This window comes from Oncorhynchus nerka, linkage group LG22, assembly GCF_034236695.1.
Source record: "Oncorhynchus nerka isolate Pitt River linkage group LG22, Oner_Uvic_2.0, whole genome shotgun sequence".
NCBI classification, from domain to species: domain Eukaryota; kingdom Metazoa; phylum Chordata; class Actinopteri; order Salmoniformes; family Salmonidae; genus Oncorhynchus; species Oncorhynchus nerka.
Genome location: NC_088417.1, coordinates 15,802,278 through 15,821,756, shown reverse-complemented (window position 1 = coordinate 15,821,756; position 19,479 = coordinate 15,802,278). Strand labels below are relative to the sequence as shown.

The 19,479-nt window shown below is 42.0% G+C and overlaps 1 protein-coding gene across 4 annotated transcripts in view; it reads left to right on the top strand.

The window, feature by feature from the left end:
- The window catches only part of LOC115104898 (5'-AMP-activated protein kinase subunit gamma-1-like), a 126,809-nt gene that overhangs the window by 84,593 nt on the left and 22,737 nt on the right, over positions 1-19,479 (top strand). For all 4 annotated transcript variants that reach the window (XM_065006979.1, XM_029626288.2, XM_029626296.2 and 1 more), the window contains 2 exons: positions 1,391-1,442; positions 6,646-6,755. In XM_065006979.1, coding sequence (XP_064863051.1) covers positions 1,391-1,442; positions 6,646-6,755 — 162 coding nt within the window. The remainder of the gene's footprint in view (positions 1-1,390; positions 1,443-6,645; positions 6,756-19,479) is intronic.

The following is a 19,479-nucleotide window of genomic DNA, read 5'->3' as shown; positions in this document are numbered from 1 at the left end:
GATCCACTGCGTGTATGAGTTCAGCCAGGCATGTTCACTTGCAGACACAAATCCCTACCTTGTCCTCTGTGTAAATCATACAAGACATTTAAGAGGTGTGGCTCTTCCAGCTTCTGCATTTGATCACATATAGATGTAAGAACACATGGAGGTATGCAAACAGCAAAGCTATAGTTTTTAGCATATACAAAGAGTTCTGAATGTTTGTATAATAACTGATGGTTATCTTGCCCTGGTTGGCAGTACTCAACACTGCAAATTCATCCATTTTAGTATGCACAGTTTTCTAACTTTTTAAAACCTTTTTTTAAAGCTAGGCTACACATTACAAAGCACTATGGTGGTATTTTGGGGGACATATGGGCATGCCATGTAAACTAGTACAATTGAGTGTCCTAATTGTGGATCACAGTTGCTTTGGATTCATCACATGGGCCCATATACAGCCTAGTCGTCATCATTATAATCATCAATCGCTACCTGAGAAGTCAGGACACTTATGACTGCGCTGCTAAGCAACATCTGGTGTCAGCAAATGTCTTTAAAAAAAATAAAGAAATATTATGGGTAATACAATGACTGATTGTGAACCAATTGCAGTGGCAAAATAAATGTTAAGCACATGACAAGATTAACCAACTAATGATCCTTCAGTGCATTTAAATCTATACACTTTATAGTGTAGCCTACGCATCACTAAAATGCAGAGTATATCATTGTTAAACTGATAACCCCCGGAAACATATTTAGCATTATTTTGTAGTGTACGTACAGTGTAGCTTGTCTCTCCAATTAGGCAGTTTGGATTCGATGGATACACTCAGAGGCTTTTTGGAGTACCGGCGTGACGCGATTTACAGAGCTTTACAACATCTTTCATCCCCCAAACACAAATGTGAGCTCATTTAGAACATCCATTAATTTAAAGTTCTCTAAAATGTCGCAGGCGAGCACACTGTGTAGAAGCGTAAGCGCAAACCGGAACAAACGTGTCGTTCACTGCAATTGCAGCAAATTGGAATGTTCCACTTTTACCTGAATAGGGGATTGGTATTTTCCTCTCATATTTTACGTCTCGGGCTCAGGACTAAAGTACTGGATGTAGGCTACCTGAGAATGCGGTCTAGTTTAGTCAAATACGGATACGCTAATATTTTTACCAACACAGAGTAAGAAAGGAAATACACGCTTTAGGAAAATCACAGGAGCCTTCTATGCGATAAACGTTTGGACTGTGTTTCTCGTTTTCGTGTTGGCACACCACTGCACAAGAGGGGAGTTTCTCACCCAGCGACTGTCAAATCAGTAGCAGTTGGGAAGTCTAGTTGCAACGTGGGAAGGCTACATTTTAGGAGCAGCTAATTGACTATCCTTTACTTCTTGTCTACAGGTCGACAGTTTAGTTGAAACCATGCTGAAGAAACTTGAGCTAGAAGATGAAGGTAAGCTCTTTGGAACTGTGTTTTTTAACTAGTAGACCTGCAAATCCATTCATAACCTTTTGCCAGCTGACAAGGTAATGCATCGGCCAAATAGTTATCAGAATGATGTATGATATACTGAACAAAAATATTCACGCAACATGTAAAGTGTTGCTCCCATGTTTCATGAGCTGAAATAAACTATCCTATACATTTTCCAAACGCACAAAAAGTTTCTCTCAAATTGTGAACAAATTTGACAATAAAAGGCCACTCTAAAATGTACAGTTTTGTCAAACAACACAATGCCACAGATGTCTCAAGTTGAGGGAGCGTGCAATTGGCATGTTGACTGCTGTCCACCAGAGCTGTTGCCAGATCATTTAATGTTCATTTCTTCACCATAAGGTGCCTCCAATGTTGTTTTAGAGAATTTGGCAGTATATCCAATCGGCCTCATAACTGCAGACCACCAGTGTGTGTGTGTGTGTGTGTGTGTGTGTGTGTGTGTGTGAGCGGTGGGGTTATGGTGTGGGCAGGCATAAAATACGGACAAGAAACGCAATTGCCTTTTATCAATGGCAATTTGAATGCACAGAGATACCGTGACGAGATCCTGAGACCCATTATCGTTTGCCATTCATCCACCACCATCACCTCATGGTTCAGCATAATAATGCATGGCCCCATTTCGCAAGGTTCTGTAGACAATTCCTGGAAGCTGAAAATGTCCCATTTATTTCCATGGCCTGCATACTCACCAGACATGTCACCCAATGAGCATGTTTGGGATGCTCTGGATCGAAGTGTTCAACAGCGTGTTTCAGTTCCCGCCAATATCCAGCAACTTCGCACAGCCATTGAAAAGGAGTGAGACAACATTCCACAGGTATCTGTGACCAACAGATGCACATCTGCATTCGTTATGTGCAATACATAGATTAGGGCCTTATTTATTTATCCTCCATGTGACTGAGTAAAATCTTTCATATTGTTGTATGTTTTTGCGTTATGTTTTTTGTTCAGTGTAGATTTGATGATTTCTATGTAATTAGCCCTAAACTATACTATAGTTTACCTATTCAAGTTTAGCCCATTGATGATTGAATCTTCCAATCACTTTAAAAGTAGGCCTACATGATGCCTTTAAGTCATGTCATCTACGCATTTAGTGGTCAATTAATTTTCCCGGCAGCCCATGGATCATATTTTATTCTTGTGGTGTAGCCTAATATTAAAACCATATAATGTTAACCCATTTTTTTTTGTGCATGCATAGGCTACATGTGCTGCATTGTGAATATATCAAAGGTGGAACCGAGCTTGTATACCAGCTATGTAGCCCATCGTTATAACCATGTATAGAAGCTTTACTGGATGGGCAGGGACGTCATTGTGATCATGAAGGGGATTCCGTCCGTGGTGGGTGGGCGGGGCCTAGTTCGCTGTCGTCCCTGCTAATCTGTTGGCTGCCTCCAGCCACAATGTGATGTTCAGCTTGGCAGCAATCTCAAATACAGCGCTGCAGCATGCATAGACCAGTGTTTCCTCATTTGTCCACTGGATGGCGAGTCATGCCCGTTCTATACTTCACGTCTCTATCTGCAACTGTTCTGAACTAAGAACAATCCATGGATTTTTCACGATTTGCCTTCATGGACTCTGGAGGAGTGCTTAGAATAGCCTGGCTTACATTATGCAGGATCATGTTCATTGACGTGGTTGTCTTCATACAGGGTGCCCTGTGTAGCGTTCAATGTGATCCGGATACGTCAGCGCTGAGGGTTTTTCCTGTGTCAGCAGCTCTCATTCTGTGTTGCATCACATTGCACAGCATGCATTGTACACGCAGCATAGTCAGTAAACATGCTGCTTGCTACACAGATCATGGTGTGGGGGAGGGGGGTTGAGTTGACAGGTTGCGATATAGGAAATTATTGGATGAAAGTTCTGCTTGCTAGGCCCATTCATAGAGGTGCTGTTTAGTGGATGATTGCCTTAGTAGAACTACATTTCATACTAAATATACATTTCTGAAAATAATACGTACATCAGAAAGAGATTGATAAACTTGAGAACAATGACAAAGTTTATCATGTTTCTGTTGATATGTGGCCAGAGTTTTAATCTTTTACAGTGACAGTTGCAAAATAAACATGCCAAGTTCTTTTATTAATAGACCATTCTAATGGAAATAGACTTGATATCTGACTCCATAAATGGATCAACATCAGACATCTCTCAATCCTATTTATACTGTATGTTTTTCCTCCCCGTGTTATATAAATTAAGCCACAAATATTAGCCTACCGGATGATTGGCCATGTGGGATAATAGGCAGACTACTACTACCTTCTTTCCACGTTGGTCAAATATTAATCATTGAGGCTCTTCAAAATGGCTGATGGCTGGAGTGTCATTCCTGTGCTCAGTGGTAAATCTAAATGCTCAGAGCAGTTTTACTGGGAGATTGTTTGGGCCGCTTATTCGGTGTGTGTGATTGTGAGGCAATGGCTTTGGGCAGCAGCCATTTATATTTCAAAGCCTACCTTCAAACTCAGTGCCTCTTTGCTTGACATCATGGGAAAATCAAAAGAAATCAGCAAGACCTCAGAAATAAAAATTGTAGACCTCCACAAGTCTGTTTCATCCTTGGGAGCAATTTCCAAAAGCCTGAAGGTACCACATTCATCTGTACAAACAATAGTACGCACGTATAAACACCATTGGACCATGAAGCAGTCATACAGCTCAGGAAGGAGACGCCTAGAGATTAAAGTACTTTGGTGCGAAAAGTGCAAATCAATCGCAGAACAACAGCAAAGGACCTTGTGAAGATGCTGGAGGAAACGGGTACAAAAGTATCTATGTCCAAAGGAAAACGAGTCCTATATCGACATAACCTGAAAGGCCGCTCAGCAAGGAAGAATCCACTGCTCCAAAACCTGCATAAAAAGCCAGACGGTTTGCAACTGCACATGGGAACAAAGATTGTGCTTTTTTTGGAGAAATGCCCTCTGGTCTGATGAAACAAAAATAGAACTGTTTGGCCAATAAGACCATCGTTATGTTTGGAGGAAAAAGGGGAGGCTTGCAAGCCGAAGAACACCATCCCAACCGTGAAGCACGGGGGTGGCAGCGTCATGTTGTGGGGTTGCTTTGCTGCAGGAGGGACTGGTGCACTTCACAAAATAGATGGCATCATGAGGTAGGAAAATTGTCTTGAGATGTTGCTTCAATATAGACATCAGTCAGGAAGTTAAAGCTTGGTCATAAATGGGTCTTCCAAATAGACAATGACCACAAGCATACTTCCAAAGTTGTGTCAAAATGGATTAAGGACAACAATGTCAAGGTATTGGAGTGGCCATCACAAAGACCTGACATCAATCCTACAGAATTTGTAGGCAGAACTGAAAGCGTGTGCGAGCAAGGCCTACAAACCTGACTCGGTTACACCAGCTCTGTCAGGAGGAATGGGCCAAAATTCATCCAACTTATTGTGGGAAGCTTGTGAAAGGCTGCCCAACAAGTTAAACAATTTAAAGGCAATGCCACCAAATACTAATTGAGTGTATATAACCTTCTGACCCACTGGGAATGTGATGAAAGAAATAAAAGCTGAAATAAATAGTTCTCTGTACTATTATTCTGACATTTCACATTCTTAAAATAAAATGGTGGCCATAACTGACCTAAGACAGGGAATTTTTTACTAGGATTAAATGCCAGGAATTGTGAAATACAGAGTTTAAATGTATTTGGCTAAGGTGTATGTAAACTTCCGACTTCAACTGTATATACCTGGGCTTTGATTATTGGCTAAGGTGTCGACACAGCCCTCAGTCATTGGAACTGATGGGGCTAAAGCCATGGGAGTGGAGCTGTCATTTGTATGCATTTACCCGATACACAAACCGGGAGTTGTAGCAGGTGTACAGACAGCGCAGAAGTAAGATTGCAGCGTCGGTACAAATCACAGGCAGAATGTCTGGCAAAGTCCAGACGATGTAGACCAAATAGTCTCGACTCATTACAAAGATATTTTGGTGTGGGGAGCATGGTTGCTCCATCCAACCACAGAAGAAATGACTGCTCTTGTCTTGAGGGCTTAACAAAAGGCTGTTTTTAGTGTATTTTTACTGTGAGAATTAGCAGAGATTGCGTTTGAGTAGTCAGCGTTTGAGACACCAGCTTTCTTAGTTAATTGAATATACCTTTTTAAATTCAAGTCCTTTGAGAAGAGAGGTGATATCAGACACTAAGGATATCACTCACAACGATGTGGAGGTTTTGAGAGAGATTTTGTATGAAAATGCCTGGGACTACTTCCCCATGTATACTGAAAAAGATATAAACGCAACAATTTCAATGATTTTAGTGAGTTACAGTTAAGAAAATCAGTCAATTGAAATAAATTCATTTGGCCCTAATCTATGGATTTCACATGACTGTGCAAGGGCGCAGCCATGGGTGGGCCTGGGAGGGCTGGCCCATCCACTGGGGAGCAAGGCCCAGCCAATCAGAATTTGTTTTTGTTTTTTCCCATGAAAGGGCTTTATTACAGACAGAAATAATTATGTTTCATCATCTGTCTGGTAGGCTGGTCTCAGACGATCCTGCAGGTGAAGAAGCCGACTGTGGAGGTCCTGGGCTGGTGTGGTTACACGTGGTCTGCGGTTGTGAGGCCGGGTGGACAGCAACCTTGGTGGACATTCCTGCAGTCAGCATGCCAACTGCACGCTCCCTCAACTCGAGACATCTGTGGCGTTGTGTGACACAGCTGCACATTTTAGTGGCCTTTTATTGCCCCCAGCACAAGGTGCACCTGTGTAATGATGATGCTGTTTAATCAGCTTCTTCGTATGCCACACCTGTCAGGTGGATTGATAATCTTGGCAAAGGTGAAATGCTCACTAACAGGGATGTAAATGCATTTTGTGCACAATATTATTTAGAGAAATACGCACTAAGCTTACGAGACACTTCTGGGGTCTTATTTCAGCTCATGAAACATGGGACCAACACTTTACATGTTGCGTTTATATATATTTTTTTCAGAGATTATGCCACTGAGATGTGCATAGGGCAAATCATGACTCAGTGAACCCCTTTTACCTTCTCATTACTGGTCAAAGCACAAATTGTTGTATGACTATTCCTGTTTTGGATATTTTTTTGAATATTTTCCCGTAAGAAAGTATAATATCTGCTTTACTTTCAGCTGTTGAAGAATCCGAAAGGGATATCTACATGCGCTTTATGAAGTCACACAAGTGCTACGACATTGTTCCTACCAGCTCCAAGCTCGTTGTTTTTGACACTACTCTGCAAGTAAGTGCTCCGTCTATTAAACATCTCATACTGTATAAAGACGTCTGACACAAGAAGTCACGCAACATTGTGCTGTAGTCCTTACTGACATAATGTTCCATCTACACCAGTGGTCAGCAGGAAACGTATGCGTTGGTTGTTTTATTGGCTACAGTAACTTCAAACACAATTGCATTTTGGCTTTAGCCATGATACCTATGTCTGGTTACTAATTGATCTGCTTTGTTAAACAGGTGAACTCTTATGGCCTTGGTTTGAAAAGTTATACACATGTCTCTATGCAGTATTTAACTGCAGCACAAACATTAGCTGGATACTTAAACATTTAAAAAAAATATTAAATATAAGCCGGAGACTGACTACTCTAGCCAGAATAGACTATGATATCCTCTCTTTTTAAAAGTCTATTTCAGATCCTCTCTTGAAGCTTGTAACACTTTAAAACCCATAGTAACCCCATCCCACTGTCCTGTCGTTAGAAAAAAATGCTTTTGTGTGACCTTGTCTCGATTTTAAAAAGATTTTTAAAATTTTAGTCTGGGGAAGAGGGTTCTCTCTGATCCACCATGTCTCTCAGGGGTCTCATCCTGCCATGGGACATGCAACACTTCAGTCTACACCAAATAAACATTATTTAAAAATTCATCATCCAACTACAACCAGTGAAAACAAGCAGCCGTTAAAAGGCTTTAATAAAACAGCTACAGTCGTGGCCAAAGGTTTTGAGAATGACACAAATATTAATTTTCAGTCTGCTGCCTCAGTTTGTATGACAATTTGCATATATTCCAGATTGTTATGAAGAGTGATCAGATGAATTGCACAGTCCCTATTTGCCACGCAGTTAAAATGTTTTTGGGGATTAAGTTAATTTGCATTTCAGCCCTGCCACAAAAGGACCAGCTGACATGTCAGTGATTTCTCTCGTTAACACAGGTGTGAGTGTTGACGAGGGCAAGGCTGGAGAGCACGTTCACGCTGATTGAGTTCAAATAACAGACTGGAAGCTTCAAAAGGAGGGTGTTGCTTGTATTCATTGTTCTTCCTCTGTCAACCATGGTTACCTGCAAGGAAACACGTGCCATCATGGCTTTGCATAAAAAGGGCTTCACAGGCAAGGATATTGCTGCCAGTAGATTGCACCTAAATCAACCATTTATCGGATGTTCAAGGAGAGCGGTTCAATTGCGCTGAAGAAGGCTTCAAGGCGCCCAAGAAGGTCCTGGCGCTTGCTGAACTATCTCCTAAAGTTGATTCAGCTTCGAGATCGGGGCACCACCAGTACAGAGCTTGCTTAGGAATGGCAGCAGGCAGGTGTGAGTGCATCTGCACGCACAGTGAGGCGAAGACTTTTGGAGGATGGCCTGGTGTAAAGAAGGGCAGCAAAGAAGCCACTTCTCTCCAGGAAAAACATCAGGGACAGACTGATATTATGCAAAAGGTACAGGGATTGGACTGCTGAGGACTGGGGTAAAGTCATTTTCTGATTGTTTGGGGCATCCAGAAAAAAGCTTGTCCGGAAAAGACCAGGTGAGCAGTACCATCAGTCCTGTGTCATGCCAACAGTAAAGCATCCTGAGACCATTCATGTGTGGGGTTGCTTCTCAGCAAAGGGAGTGGGCTCACTCACAATTTTGCCTTGGAACACAGCCATGAATAAAGAATGGTACCAACACATCCTCCGAGAGCAACTTCTCCCAACCATCCAGGAACAGTTTGGTGACGAACAGTGCCTTTTCCACCAAAGCTGATTTGAGATGTGTTGACTCGGGGTTGATTACTTACAGTTGAAGTCGGAAGTTTACATACACTTAGGTTGGAGTCATTAGAACTCATTTTTCAACCACTCCACACATTTCTTGTTAACCTCTCTGGGATATGTGGGACGCTAGCGTTGCCAACAGCCAGTGAAAGTGCAGGGCGCCAAATTCAAAACAACAAATCTCATAATTAAAATTCCTCAAGCATACAAGTATTTTACACCATTTTAAATGTAATTCTCGTTAATCGAGCCACAGTGTCTGATTTCAAAAATGCTTTACAGCGAAAGCACCACAAATGATTGTTAGGTCACCACCAACTCACAGAAAAACCCAGCCATTTTTCCAGCCAAAGAGAGGAGCCACAAAAAGCACAAATAGAGAAAATTAATCACTCACCTTTTGATCTTCATCAGTTGACACTCATAGGACTTCATGTTACACAATACATGTATGTTTTGTTCGATAAAGTGCATATTTACATGAAAAATCTAATTTTTACATTGGCGCGGTACGTTCAGTAGTTCTAAAACATGCTGTGATTGTGCAGAGAGCCACATTATAAATGTTGATAAATTCAAGTGTTATGCATGGAACTTTAGATACACTTCTTAATGCAACCGCTGTGTCAGATTTTAAAAAATCTTTACTGAAAAAGCATAATCTGAGTATGGTGCTCAGAGCCCAAACCAGCCAAAATAAATATCTGCCATGTTGCGCAGTTAACATTAGTCAAAAATAGTATTATAAATATTCACTTACCTTTGATCTTCATCAGAATGCACCCCCAGGAATCGCAGTTCCACAATAAATGTTTATTTTGTTCGATAATGTCCATCATTTATGTCCAAATAGCTTATTTTGTTAGGGCGTTTGGTAAACAAATCCAAAAGCGCATTCAGGTCCAGCCGAACGTCGGACAAAAAGTTCCGTTACAGCCCGTAGAAACTTGTCAAACTAAGTATAGAATCAATCTTTAGGATGTTTTAATCATAAATCTTCAATAATGTTCTAACCGGAGAATTCTTGTCTGTAGAAAAGCAATGGAACGAGAGTTAACTCTCTCGTGACTGCACCTCAGAGCCTGTGGCACTCTGCCTGACTCATTCCTCTCTCATTTGGTCCCACTTCACAGTAAAAGCCTGAAACAACTTTTTAAAGACTGTTGACATCTAGTGGAAGCCTTAGGAAGACAACTAATATTCCACTGTATCTACAATAGGGGTTGAGTTAAACTACAAGCCTCAGATGTTCTACTTCCTGTTTGGATTTTTCTCAGGTTTTCAGTTCTGTTATACTCACAGACATCATTCAAACAGTTTTAGAAACTTCAGTGTTTTCTATCCAATACTACTAATTATATGCATATATTAGCATCTGGGACAGAGTAGCAGGCAGTTTACTCTGGGCACCTTATTCATCCAAGCTACCCCCCTGTCACCAAGAAGTTAACGAACTATAGTTTTGGCAAGTCTGTTAGGACATCTTTGTGCATGACAAGTAATTTTCCAACAATTGATTAGACAGTGAATTATAAATAAAATAATCTATCACAATTCCAGTGGGTCATAAATGTAATATACACTAAATTGACTGTGCCTTTTTAAACCGCTTGGAAAATCCCAGAGAATGTCATGGCTTTTGAAGCTTCTGATAGGCTAATTGACATTTGAGTCAATTGGAGGTTTACCTGTATGTATTTCAAGGCCTACCTCCAAACTCGGTGCCTCTTTGCTTGACATCATGTGAAAATCAAAAAGCAGCCAAGACCTCAGAATTTTTTTTTAGACCTCCACAAGTCTGGTTTATCCGTGGGAGCAATTTCCAAATGCCTGAAGTTGCCACATTCATCTGTACAAACAATAGTACGCAAGTATAAACACCATGGGACCACACAGCCGTCATACTGCTCAGGAAGGAGATGCGTTCTTTCTCCTAGAGATGAACGTACTTTGGTGCGAAAAGTGCAAATCAATCCCAGAACAACAGCAAAGGACCTTGTGAAGATCCTGGAGGAAATGGGTACAAAAATATCTATATCCACAGTAAAACGTGTCCTATATCGACAACCTGAAAGGCCGCTCAGCAAAGAAGCCACTGCTCCAAAACCTGCTTAAAAAGCCAGACTACAGTTTGCAACTGCACATGGGGACAAAGATCGTACTTTTTGGAGAAATGTCCTCTGGTCTGATGAAACCGAAATAGAACGGTTTGCCTATAATGACCATCGTTATGTTTGGAGGAAAAAGGCCGAGGCTTGCAAGCCGAACAAAGTAAAGGTATTGGAGTGGCCATCACAAAGCCCTGACCTCAGCCTACAGAGAATATGTGGGCAGATCTGAAAAAGCGTGTGTGAGCAAGGAGGCCTACAAACCTGATTTTAGTTACACCTCTGTCAGGAGGAATGGGCCAAAGTTCACCCAGCTTATTGCGGAAGGCTGCCCAAAACATTTGACCCAAGTTAAGCAATTTAAAGGCAATGCTACCAAATACTAATTGAGTGTATGTAAACTTCTGACCCACTGGGAATGTGATGAAACAAATAAAAGCTGCAATTAATCATTCTCGCTACTATTATTCGGACATTTCACATTCTTAAAATAAAGTGGTGATCTTAACTGACCTAAAACAGAATTTTTACTAGGATTTAAATGTAGGGAATTGTGAAACTGAGTTTAAATGTATTTGGCTTAGTTGTATGTAAACCTCTGACTTCAACTGTACATATCCCAACCAGAAGCCATGGATTACAGGCAACATCAACATCGATCTAAACGCTAGAGCTGCCGCTTTCAAGGAGCCGGATACTAATTTGGACGCTTATGATAAATCCCGCTATGCCTTCAGATGAACCATCAAACAAGCAAAGCTTCAATACAGGATTAAGATTAAATCCTACTACACCGGCTTTGACGCTCGTCCGATGTGGAAGGGCTTGAACTATTACGGACTACAAAGGGAAACCCAGACGCGAGCTGCCAATTGATGCGAGCCTACTAGACGAGCTAAATGCCTTTTATGCTCGCTTCAATGCAAGCATCACTGAAGCATGCACGAGAGCACCAGCTGTTCTGGATGACTGATAACGCTCTCGGTTACCGATGTGAGTAAGACCTTTAAACAGGTCAACATTCACAAAGCCGTGGGGCCAGACGGATTACCATGACGTGTACTCATAGCATGTGCGGACTAACTGGCAAGTCTTCACTGACATTTTCAACCTCTCCCTGACCAAGTCTGTAATACCTACATGTTTCAAGCAGACCACCATAGAATCTGTGGAAGCGGCGGTAACCTGCCTAAATGATTACCGCCCTTGGCACTAACATTGGTAGCCATGAAGTGCTTTGTAAGGCTGGTCATGGCTCACATCAACAGAATTTTCCCGAATACCCTAGACATACTCCAATTCGCATACAGCCCCAAGAGAACCACAGATGACTCCATCGCACTCCACACTGCCCGTTCCCACCTGGACAAACCAAACACCTATGTAAGAATGCTGTTAATTGACTACAGCTTAGCGTTCAACACCATCATACCCTCGAAGCTCATCACTAAGCTAAGGACCCTGGGACTAAACACCTCCCTCTGCAACTGGATCCTGGACTTCCTGACGGGCCAACCCCAGGTGCTAAGTGTAGGCAACAACACATCTGCCACGCTGATCCTCAACACTGGGGCCCATCATGGGTGTGTACATAGGCCCCTACTGTACCCCTTGTGTTTGAACACACAGTCGTGGTTGAAAGACTCCAACACCCATTTGCTGACAACACAACAGTGATTGGCCTGATCAACGATGAGACCGCCTTTAGGGAGGAGGTCAGAGAACTGGCCGTGTGGGGCCAGAACAACAACCTCTCCCTGAATGTGAGCAAGACAAAGGAGCTGATCGTGGACGACAGGAAAAGGCGGGCCGAACAGGCCCCCATTAACATCGACAGGGCTTTAGTGGAGCATGTTGAGATCTTCAAGTTCCTTGGTGTCCACATCACCAACGAATTAACATGGTCCAAGCAAACCAAGACAGTTGTGAGGGCACGAGAACACCCCCCCAGGAGACTGAAAAGATTTGGCATGAGTCCCCAGATCCTCAAGACGTTCTATAGCTGCACCATCGAGAGCATCCTGACCGGTTGCATCACCGCCTGGTGTAGCAACTGGTCAGCATCTGACTGTAAGGCTCTACAGAGGCTAGTGTGTATGGCACAGTAGATCACTGGGGCCAAGCTGCCTGCCATCAGGACCTATATGATAGGCGGTGTCAGAGGAAAGCCCATAAAATTGTCAGATTCCAGTCACTCAAGTTATAGCCTGTTTTCTCTGCTACCACACGGCAAGCGGTACCGGAGCGCCATGTGTATGACTATTAGGCTCCTTAACATCTTCTACCCCTGATCATTGCCCCAGATCAAATAATTTATTCTCGTAATAGTAACAACACATATGCTGCCTGAAACACCTTAGCTAGAGGTTCTGCGTAGCCAAACACAAACAGGTGTTAGTGGGGATGCTGCCAGGAAATGGCTAGAGTAGGAGTGTGTGTGTTGTAGAGATGGTGGCGATACAGCACAAAATCCCAGCAGAGGGTAGCTGTTTTACATCCAGTCTGAGGTTCCTTTCAGTTTTTCTGGATGGCGATGTATTTATTAGACGTGTCACTAATCCCTATGAAGGACTTCGTGGCAGAAGAGGTTACTCGACCAGTCAGCAGCCGATATGCCAGTTAAATAATTGGTGAAATGTTTTTTTGATGATAAATTATGGTTAATATCAGTAGTGGATAGGTGCTCAATATATACAATCAGTATCCTATAACGATATTTATCACCAGCGCGATGGTAACACACTTACCTTTTAGATTAGACGACTGGAGTTTGAATCGCAGACAGCATCATGATTCATGAAAGCTCATTATAATACATTGATTTTGTTTCGGTATCAGTCTGACTTTTCTTATGATTTTGTTTGCAGAGCATACAGGCTGGCAGTTTATCGCCAGTTCACCCTTTGGGCACAAGGGAGAATAGGACTAGGTGTGTGTCATTTCTTCCGTAAAGCGCGCATACCCAGAAGCAAAGGCATTGAATAAAACCAGTTTATTTAGTAAATCTAGCCTAACTGAAGTCATAGACATAATGCATGCGCCTTATATAAAAATAGTATATGTTAGCTTGTCCACTATAACAACAGGTTCAAGTGTAACCAGAAACTTGCTTTGAAGATAAAACTATTTTCAGTGTGCACTAATCCCATGTCCCTGTCGTTAAAGTAGTGACTTCAACTAGATTTGGCTGCCATCTATTGGAATGGAATGGTAACTACACTGCAGGTAGTTGGAGTCAAAGTAGACTAATAATATATGCCATTTTAGCAGACACCTTTATCCATTTACATTACATTTAAGTCATTTAGCAGACGCTCTTATCCAGAGCGACTTACAAATTGAAGGTTGTGGAAATGTTAATTGAATGTAGGATAATATAACACAGTAGATCTGGTGGAAGAAAAGAGAGAGTATACGGTTTCTGTTTTTGTTGTAGCATCATCTTTCACGTGTACTAGAATAGGATGCTGGAGATAATTTTGATGGATAACACAAGAGGGCAGCTGTAGGTGTGCAAAGTTTCAGACTGATAACTTCAGGAATGGGTGAGCTACATGACATTTAGCATGAAGTCACCCAGGTGTCCCACACAAGTTGCCCAAATGTACCCAAGTGGCCGAATTGGTTAAATGACCTATAACTATATACAACAGTTCAAATAACTATATACAACAAGATTCCTCAAACAAAAAAATCTGTCTCACTTTCCCGATCAATCTGGTGCAAATCTGAATACTTGGACTTCGCTTTTCCTGATTTATTTGCCATGATGTCTTCAATGAAATCGTTGAAAAAACACTTTCCAAAATACTACTTTCCAAAACACTGCTGTGCGTAACAAGCGTGACTGCAACTCGTCTGATGGTCAATGGTGAGAATGAAGTTCGTTATGCATGCGTTTACAAACAAAGGATGGTGGTCCAACCCATAACCATCACATACTGGCGTTTACCTCAGCTCATTGGCTATCTACCCAGCTAGATTTCAAGAAGATCAGTGGTCATTGGGCAGAAATACAGTCAATCAACAAAGCTTCACTAATATTATTGGTGCACAATGAAGTCATTGCGCGTTGTCTTCAAATCAGTTCACTTCGGTCAATACTCCCCGCAAAAAAAACAAGTTTGGCTGTGTTGCAAATATCCAGAGGATTGCACTGAAACCAACTATGACTAGATAAACGATTGTTTAGTGTGTAATTACGTCGAATGCTCCGTCAAAAGTTAATAGAGATGGAATTCACGACACAAACGGTTTACAAAATGTTTCGTTTTAGGCTATAAAAATGGATTTTATAAAAAAAATGTGACTTCATTTGATCACTGGGACACTCAGGAAGAGAAATAAGAGCAAGATATCAGAATGTAAGTCATAATTTTACCTTCAGATGTGAATGTGCCAACTGTCATGGCAGAAAATGTTTGATGTTGATCGCTCTTCTCAAACATTTGTTCTCTGTAATAGCTATTTTAAATCGGAAAACGTAGTTTGATTACCAAGATTCTAATCTTTTGAAGGATGTAAGACACTTGCATTTTCAAGAATGTTTTAATGTTATGTTGTATTTATAGTTAGTCACTCTGAAATTTCCGCGGATGTTGATCCCTGTATGGGGATCGCAGCCATAAATTTAAGAGGCCCTTCGGACATATTTCTTCGGCCACTATACATATTTTGCCAATTGGCCTGGTTTTCCACACGGAGCCTTGTTGATCCGTCCGCTGATGTAACTGCACGAGGGGGGCACAACAGACTTCCCTCCGTCGCGTCATCCCTCTAAGGCCTTTCTGTTAGCCTGCTAGCCCCTTGCTGCTTGAAGCCACGCATTGGACTTGAATGATCAACATGCCTTTCCCTAACGTCACCATGCCGTGTTGATTGCTGTCCTGGTTTGTAACTATTGTTTTATTTCACTGTAGAGTCTCTAGCACTGCTCAACACGTCTCTGCTAACAATTTAGTTCCACCCCCCACACACGCAGTGACATCACCTGGTTTAAATGCTATTTCTAGAGACTATATCTTTCATTATCACTATATGAACAGGTTTACCCCCACTGTATTCACATCCTACCATACCTTTGTCTGTACATTATCCCTTGAATATATTCTACCGTGCCCAGAAATCTGCTCCTTTTACTCTGTTCTGAACGTACTAGGCGTCCAGTTCTGTTAGCCTTTAGCCGTACCCTTATCCTACTCCTCCTCTGTTCCTCCGGTGATGTAGAGGTTAGTCCATGCCCTGCAGTGTCTACCTCTAGTGTCTACCTCCACTCCCATCCCCCAGGCTCTCTCATTTGTTGACTTCCGCAACCGTAAAAGCCTTGGTTTCATGTTAACATTAGAAGCCTCCTCCCTAAGTTTGTTTTATTCACTGCCCTAGCACACTCCACCAATCCGGATATCCTAGCCATGTCACAATCCTGGTTTAGGAAGACCACCAAAAACCTTAATTTCCATTCCTAACTATAACATTTTCTGACAAGATCGAACTGCCAAAGGGGGTGGTGTTGCAATTTACTGCAAAGATAACCTGCAGGGTTCTGTCTTACTATCCAGGTCTGTACCCAAACAATTTGAGCTTCTACTTCTAAAAATTAACCTTTCTAGAAACAAGTCTCTCACCGTTGCCGCTTGCTATAGACCACCCTCTGCCCCCAGCTGTGCCCTCGACACCATATGTGATTTGATTGCCCCCCATCTATCTTCTGAGCTCGTGCTGCTAGGTGACCTAAACTGGGACATGCTTAACACCCCGGCCATCCTACAATCTAAGCTTGATGCCCTCAATCTCACACAATTTATCAATGAACCTACCAGATATAATCCCAAATCCGTAAACACGGGCACCCTCATAGATATCATCCTAACTAACTCACCCTCCAAATACACCTCTGCTGTTTTCAACCAAGATCTCAGCGATCACTGCCTCATTGCCTGCATCCGTAATGGGTCTGCGAGCAAACGTCCACCCCTCATCACTGTCAAACGCTCCCTAAAACATCCTGTGGCGTTCTGCATTAGCATCGAATAGCCCCCGTGATATGCAACTTTTCAGGGAAGTTAGGAACCAATATACACAGGCAGTTTGGAAAGTTAAGGCTAGCTTTTTTAAAACAGAAATTTGCATACTGCCGTACAAACTCAAAAGTTCATGGACTTTACAGTGTCCCAGGAGAATAAGAGCACCTCATCCCAGCTACCCACTGCTCTGAGGCTAGGAAACACTGTTACAACCGACAAATCCACTATAATTGAGAATTTCAATAAGCATTTCTCTACGGCTGGCCGTGCTTTCCACCTGGCTACCCCTACCCCGGTCAACTGCCCGGCACCCTCCACCATTTCTCCTTCACCCATATCCAGATAGCTGATGTTCTGAAAGCTACAAAATCTGGACCCCAACAAATCATCCGGGCTAGACAATCTGGACCCTCTCTTTCTTAAATTATCTGCCGAAATTGTTGCAACCCCTATTACTAGCCTGTTCAACCTCTCTTTTGTATCGTCTGAGATTCCCAAAGATTGGAAAGCTGCCGCGGTCATTCCCCTCTTCAAAGGGGGAGACACTCTAGACCCGAACTGCTACAGGCCTATATCTATCATACCCTGCATCTCTAAGGTCTTCGAAAGCCAAGTTAACAAACCGATTACTGAACATTTTGAATCACATTGTACCTTCTCCTTTATGCAATCTGGTTTCCGAGCTGGTCGTGGGTGCAGCTCAGCCACGCTCAAGGGCCTTAACGATATCATAACAGCCATCGATAAGAGACATTACTGTGCAGCCATATTCATCGACCTGGCCAAGGCTTTCGACTCTGTCAATCACCACATTCTTATTGGCAGACTCAACAGCCTTGGTTTCTCAAATGATTGTCTTGCCTGGTTCACCAACTACTTCTCTGATAGAGCTCAGTGTGTCAAATCGGAGGGCCTGTTGTCCGGACCTCTGGCAGTCTCTATGGGGGTGCCACATGGTTAAATTCTCGGACCGACTCTCTTCTCTGTATACATCAAGGATGTCGCTCTTGCTGCTGGTGAGTCTCTGATCCACCTCTACACAGATGACACCATTCTGTATACTTCTGGCCCTTCTTTGGACACTGTGTTAACTAACCTCCAGACCAGCTTCAATGCCATACAACTCTCCTTCCGTGGCCTCAAATTGCTCTTAAACGCAAATAAAACTAAATGTTCAACACGCTTCATTATTTATTTGAGACTACATTGATTTTATTGATGTGTTAAAATAAGTGTTCATTCAGTATTGTTGTAATTGTCATTTTTAAAAATATATAAAAAATCGGCAGATTAATCGTTATCTGCTTTTTTTTGGTACTCCAATAATCGGTATCAGGGTTACAAAATCATAATCGGTCGACCGACCTCTACCATCTACTGCATCTTGCCTATGCTGTTCGACCATTGCTCATCCATATATGTACATATTCCTTTACACTTTTGTGTGTGTATATAAGTTAGTTGTTGTGAAATGGTTAGATTACTTGTTAGATATTACTGCATGGTCGGCACTAGAAGCACAAGCATTTCGCTACACTCGCATTAACATCTGCTAACCATGTGTATGTGACAATCAGATTTGATTTGAAATTCTTAGCTTTTTTTTTTGTATATATTATTTTTGAGATTTTCTGTGCCCCTGAAATCACTTTGCACCCTGTTAGTGTTTAATTCTCATTTTAATAAAACCTTCTTTAATGTGGTGTCGTTGTAGGAAGTGTCATAATTTATTCGGTGGTAAAACAATTGTGCAAATCTAAATAAATATAAACACCACTCACAAATGGCCACCCTGTTACGCTAAATTAGAGTATCTTTAATATGTTTCTAGTTGAATCTTGCTCACTCGCAGGGATATGGCTCATTTATACTTCAAATCTCAACCGTGTTAGGATTATTCACAAGAAATGTGGAAAATTTGCTCACTTAGCGGGAGTGATGGGGGCAGCATCTTGTCGCATGTGGTGTTCAATATCAGAATGGCTGTCAGTCAACCTGTGAAGAGCCTGAGCTCTGACGTCATGTATAGAATGTTACTGTGCAGCCACTGCATTCCAATTTAGGTTCAGTGCCTAAATTTGCCATTTTTAACCCGGGTACGAGTGTGAAGGGTTAACCCAAACCACAACTACTACAGTAGACCATGACCTTTGATCAGTGCACCAGTCACAATGATGCAAGAAATACGTTTGTCAAATACACCCAGCCCAGTGTCAACATCGAAGTTCAATCAAAGAGTACAACTAGATTTTATTTTACTTTCATACAGTTGAGAGAATTTCTGAAAACCCTTGTTGTATATAGCCAAATGGACTGTAAACTTGTTAATAATAGTTGAAGAGCAGAATTTCACGGAAGGTGTTGTAGTTTCCAGAATCTTCGTAGACTCTCCTGTTAGCCAAGAGCCTGGCCTAGACATTGTCTCCCACCTCCAGCTGCACTATGGCAGCATTGCTGTTGGAAGAGCATGCATCCTCTCGTAGCACGACGGGTGATATTCCCCCCCAAACTCTATGCCTGGGCTCTCCAACCTGGTTTGTGCAGCTACCCAGTGCTTTATTTGGGAAACTAAGGTAAATCTGTTCGGGAACCTTGATAGTGAAACATATATTTAAACTCTTGAAAGCCCCTCTGTGCGCTTGAAAGGAATGGAGAGAGGGGGAGGAGATGGAAATGTATGGTGGTGAAGATATTCTGTAGCTCAAGGTAATGTATCAGCCTATTAATAATGAAAAATATAAAAAATGCCCTAATACTAAGCAATTGAAATAACAATTCACTATAATTATAATTTTAGGCTAATTCTAGAAGCTGCCCTACACAATCAATGA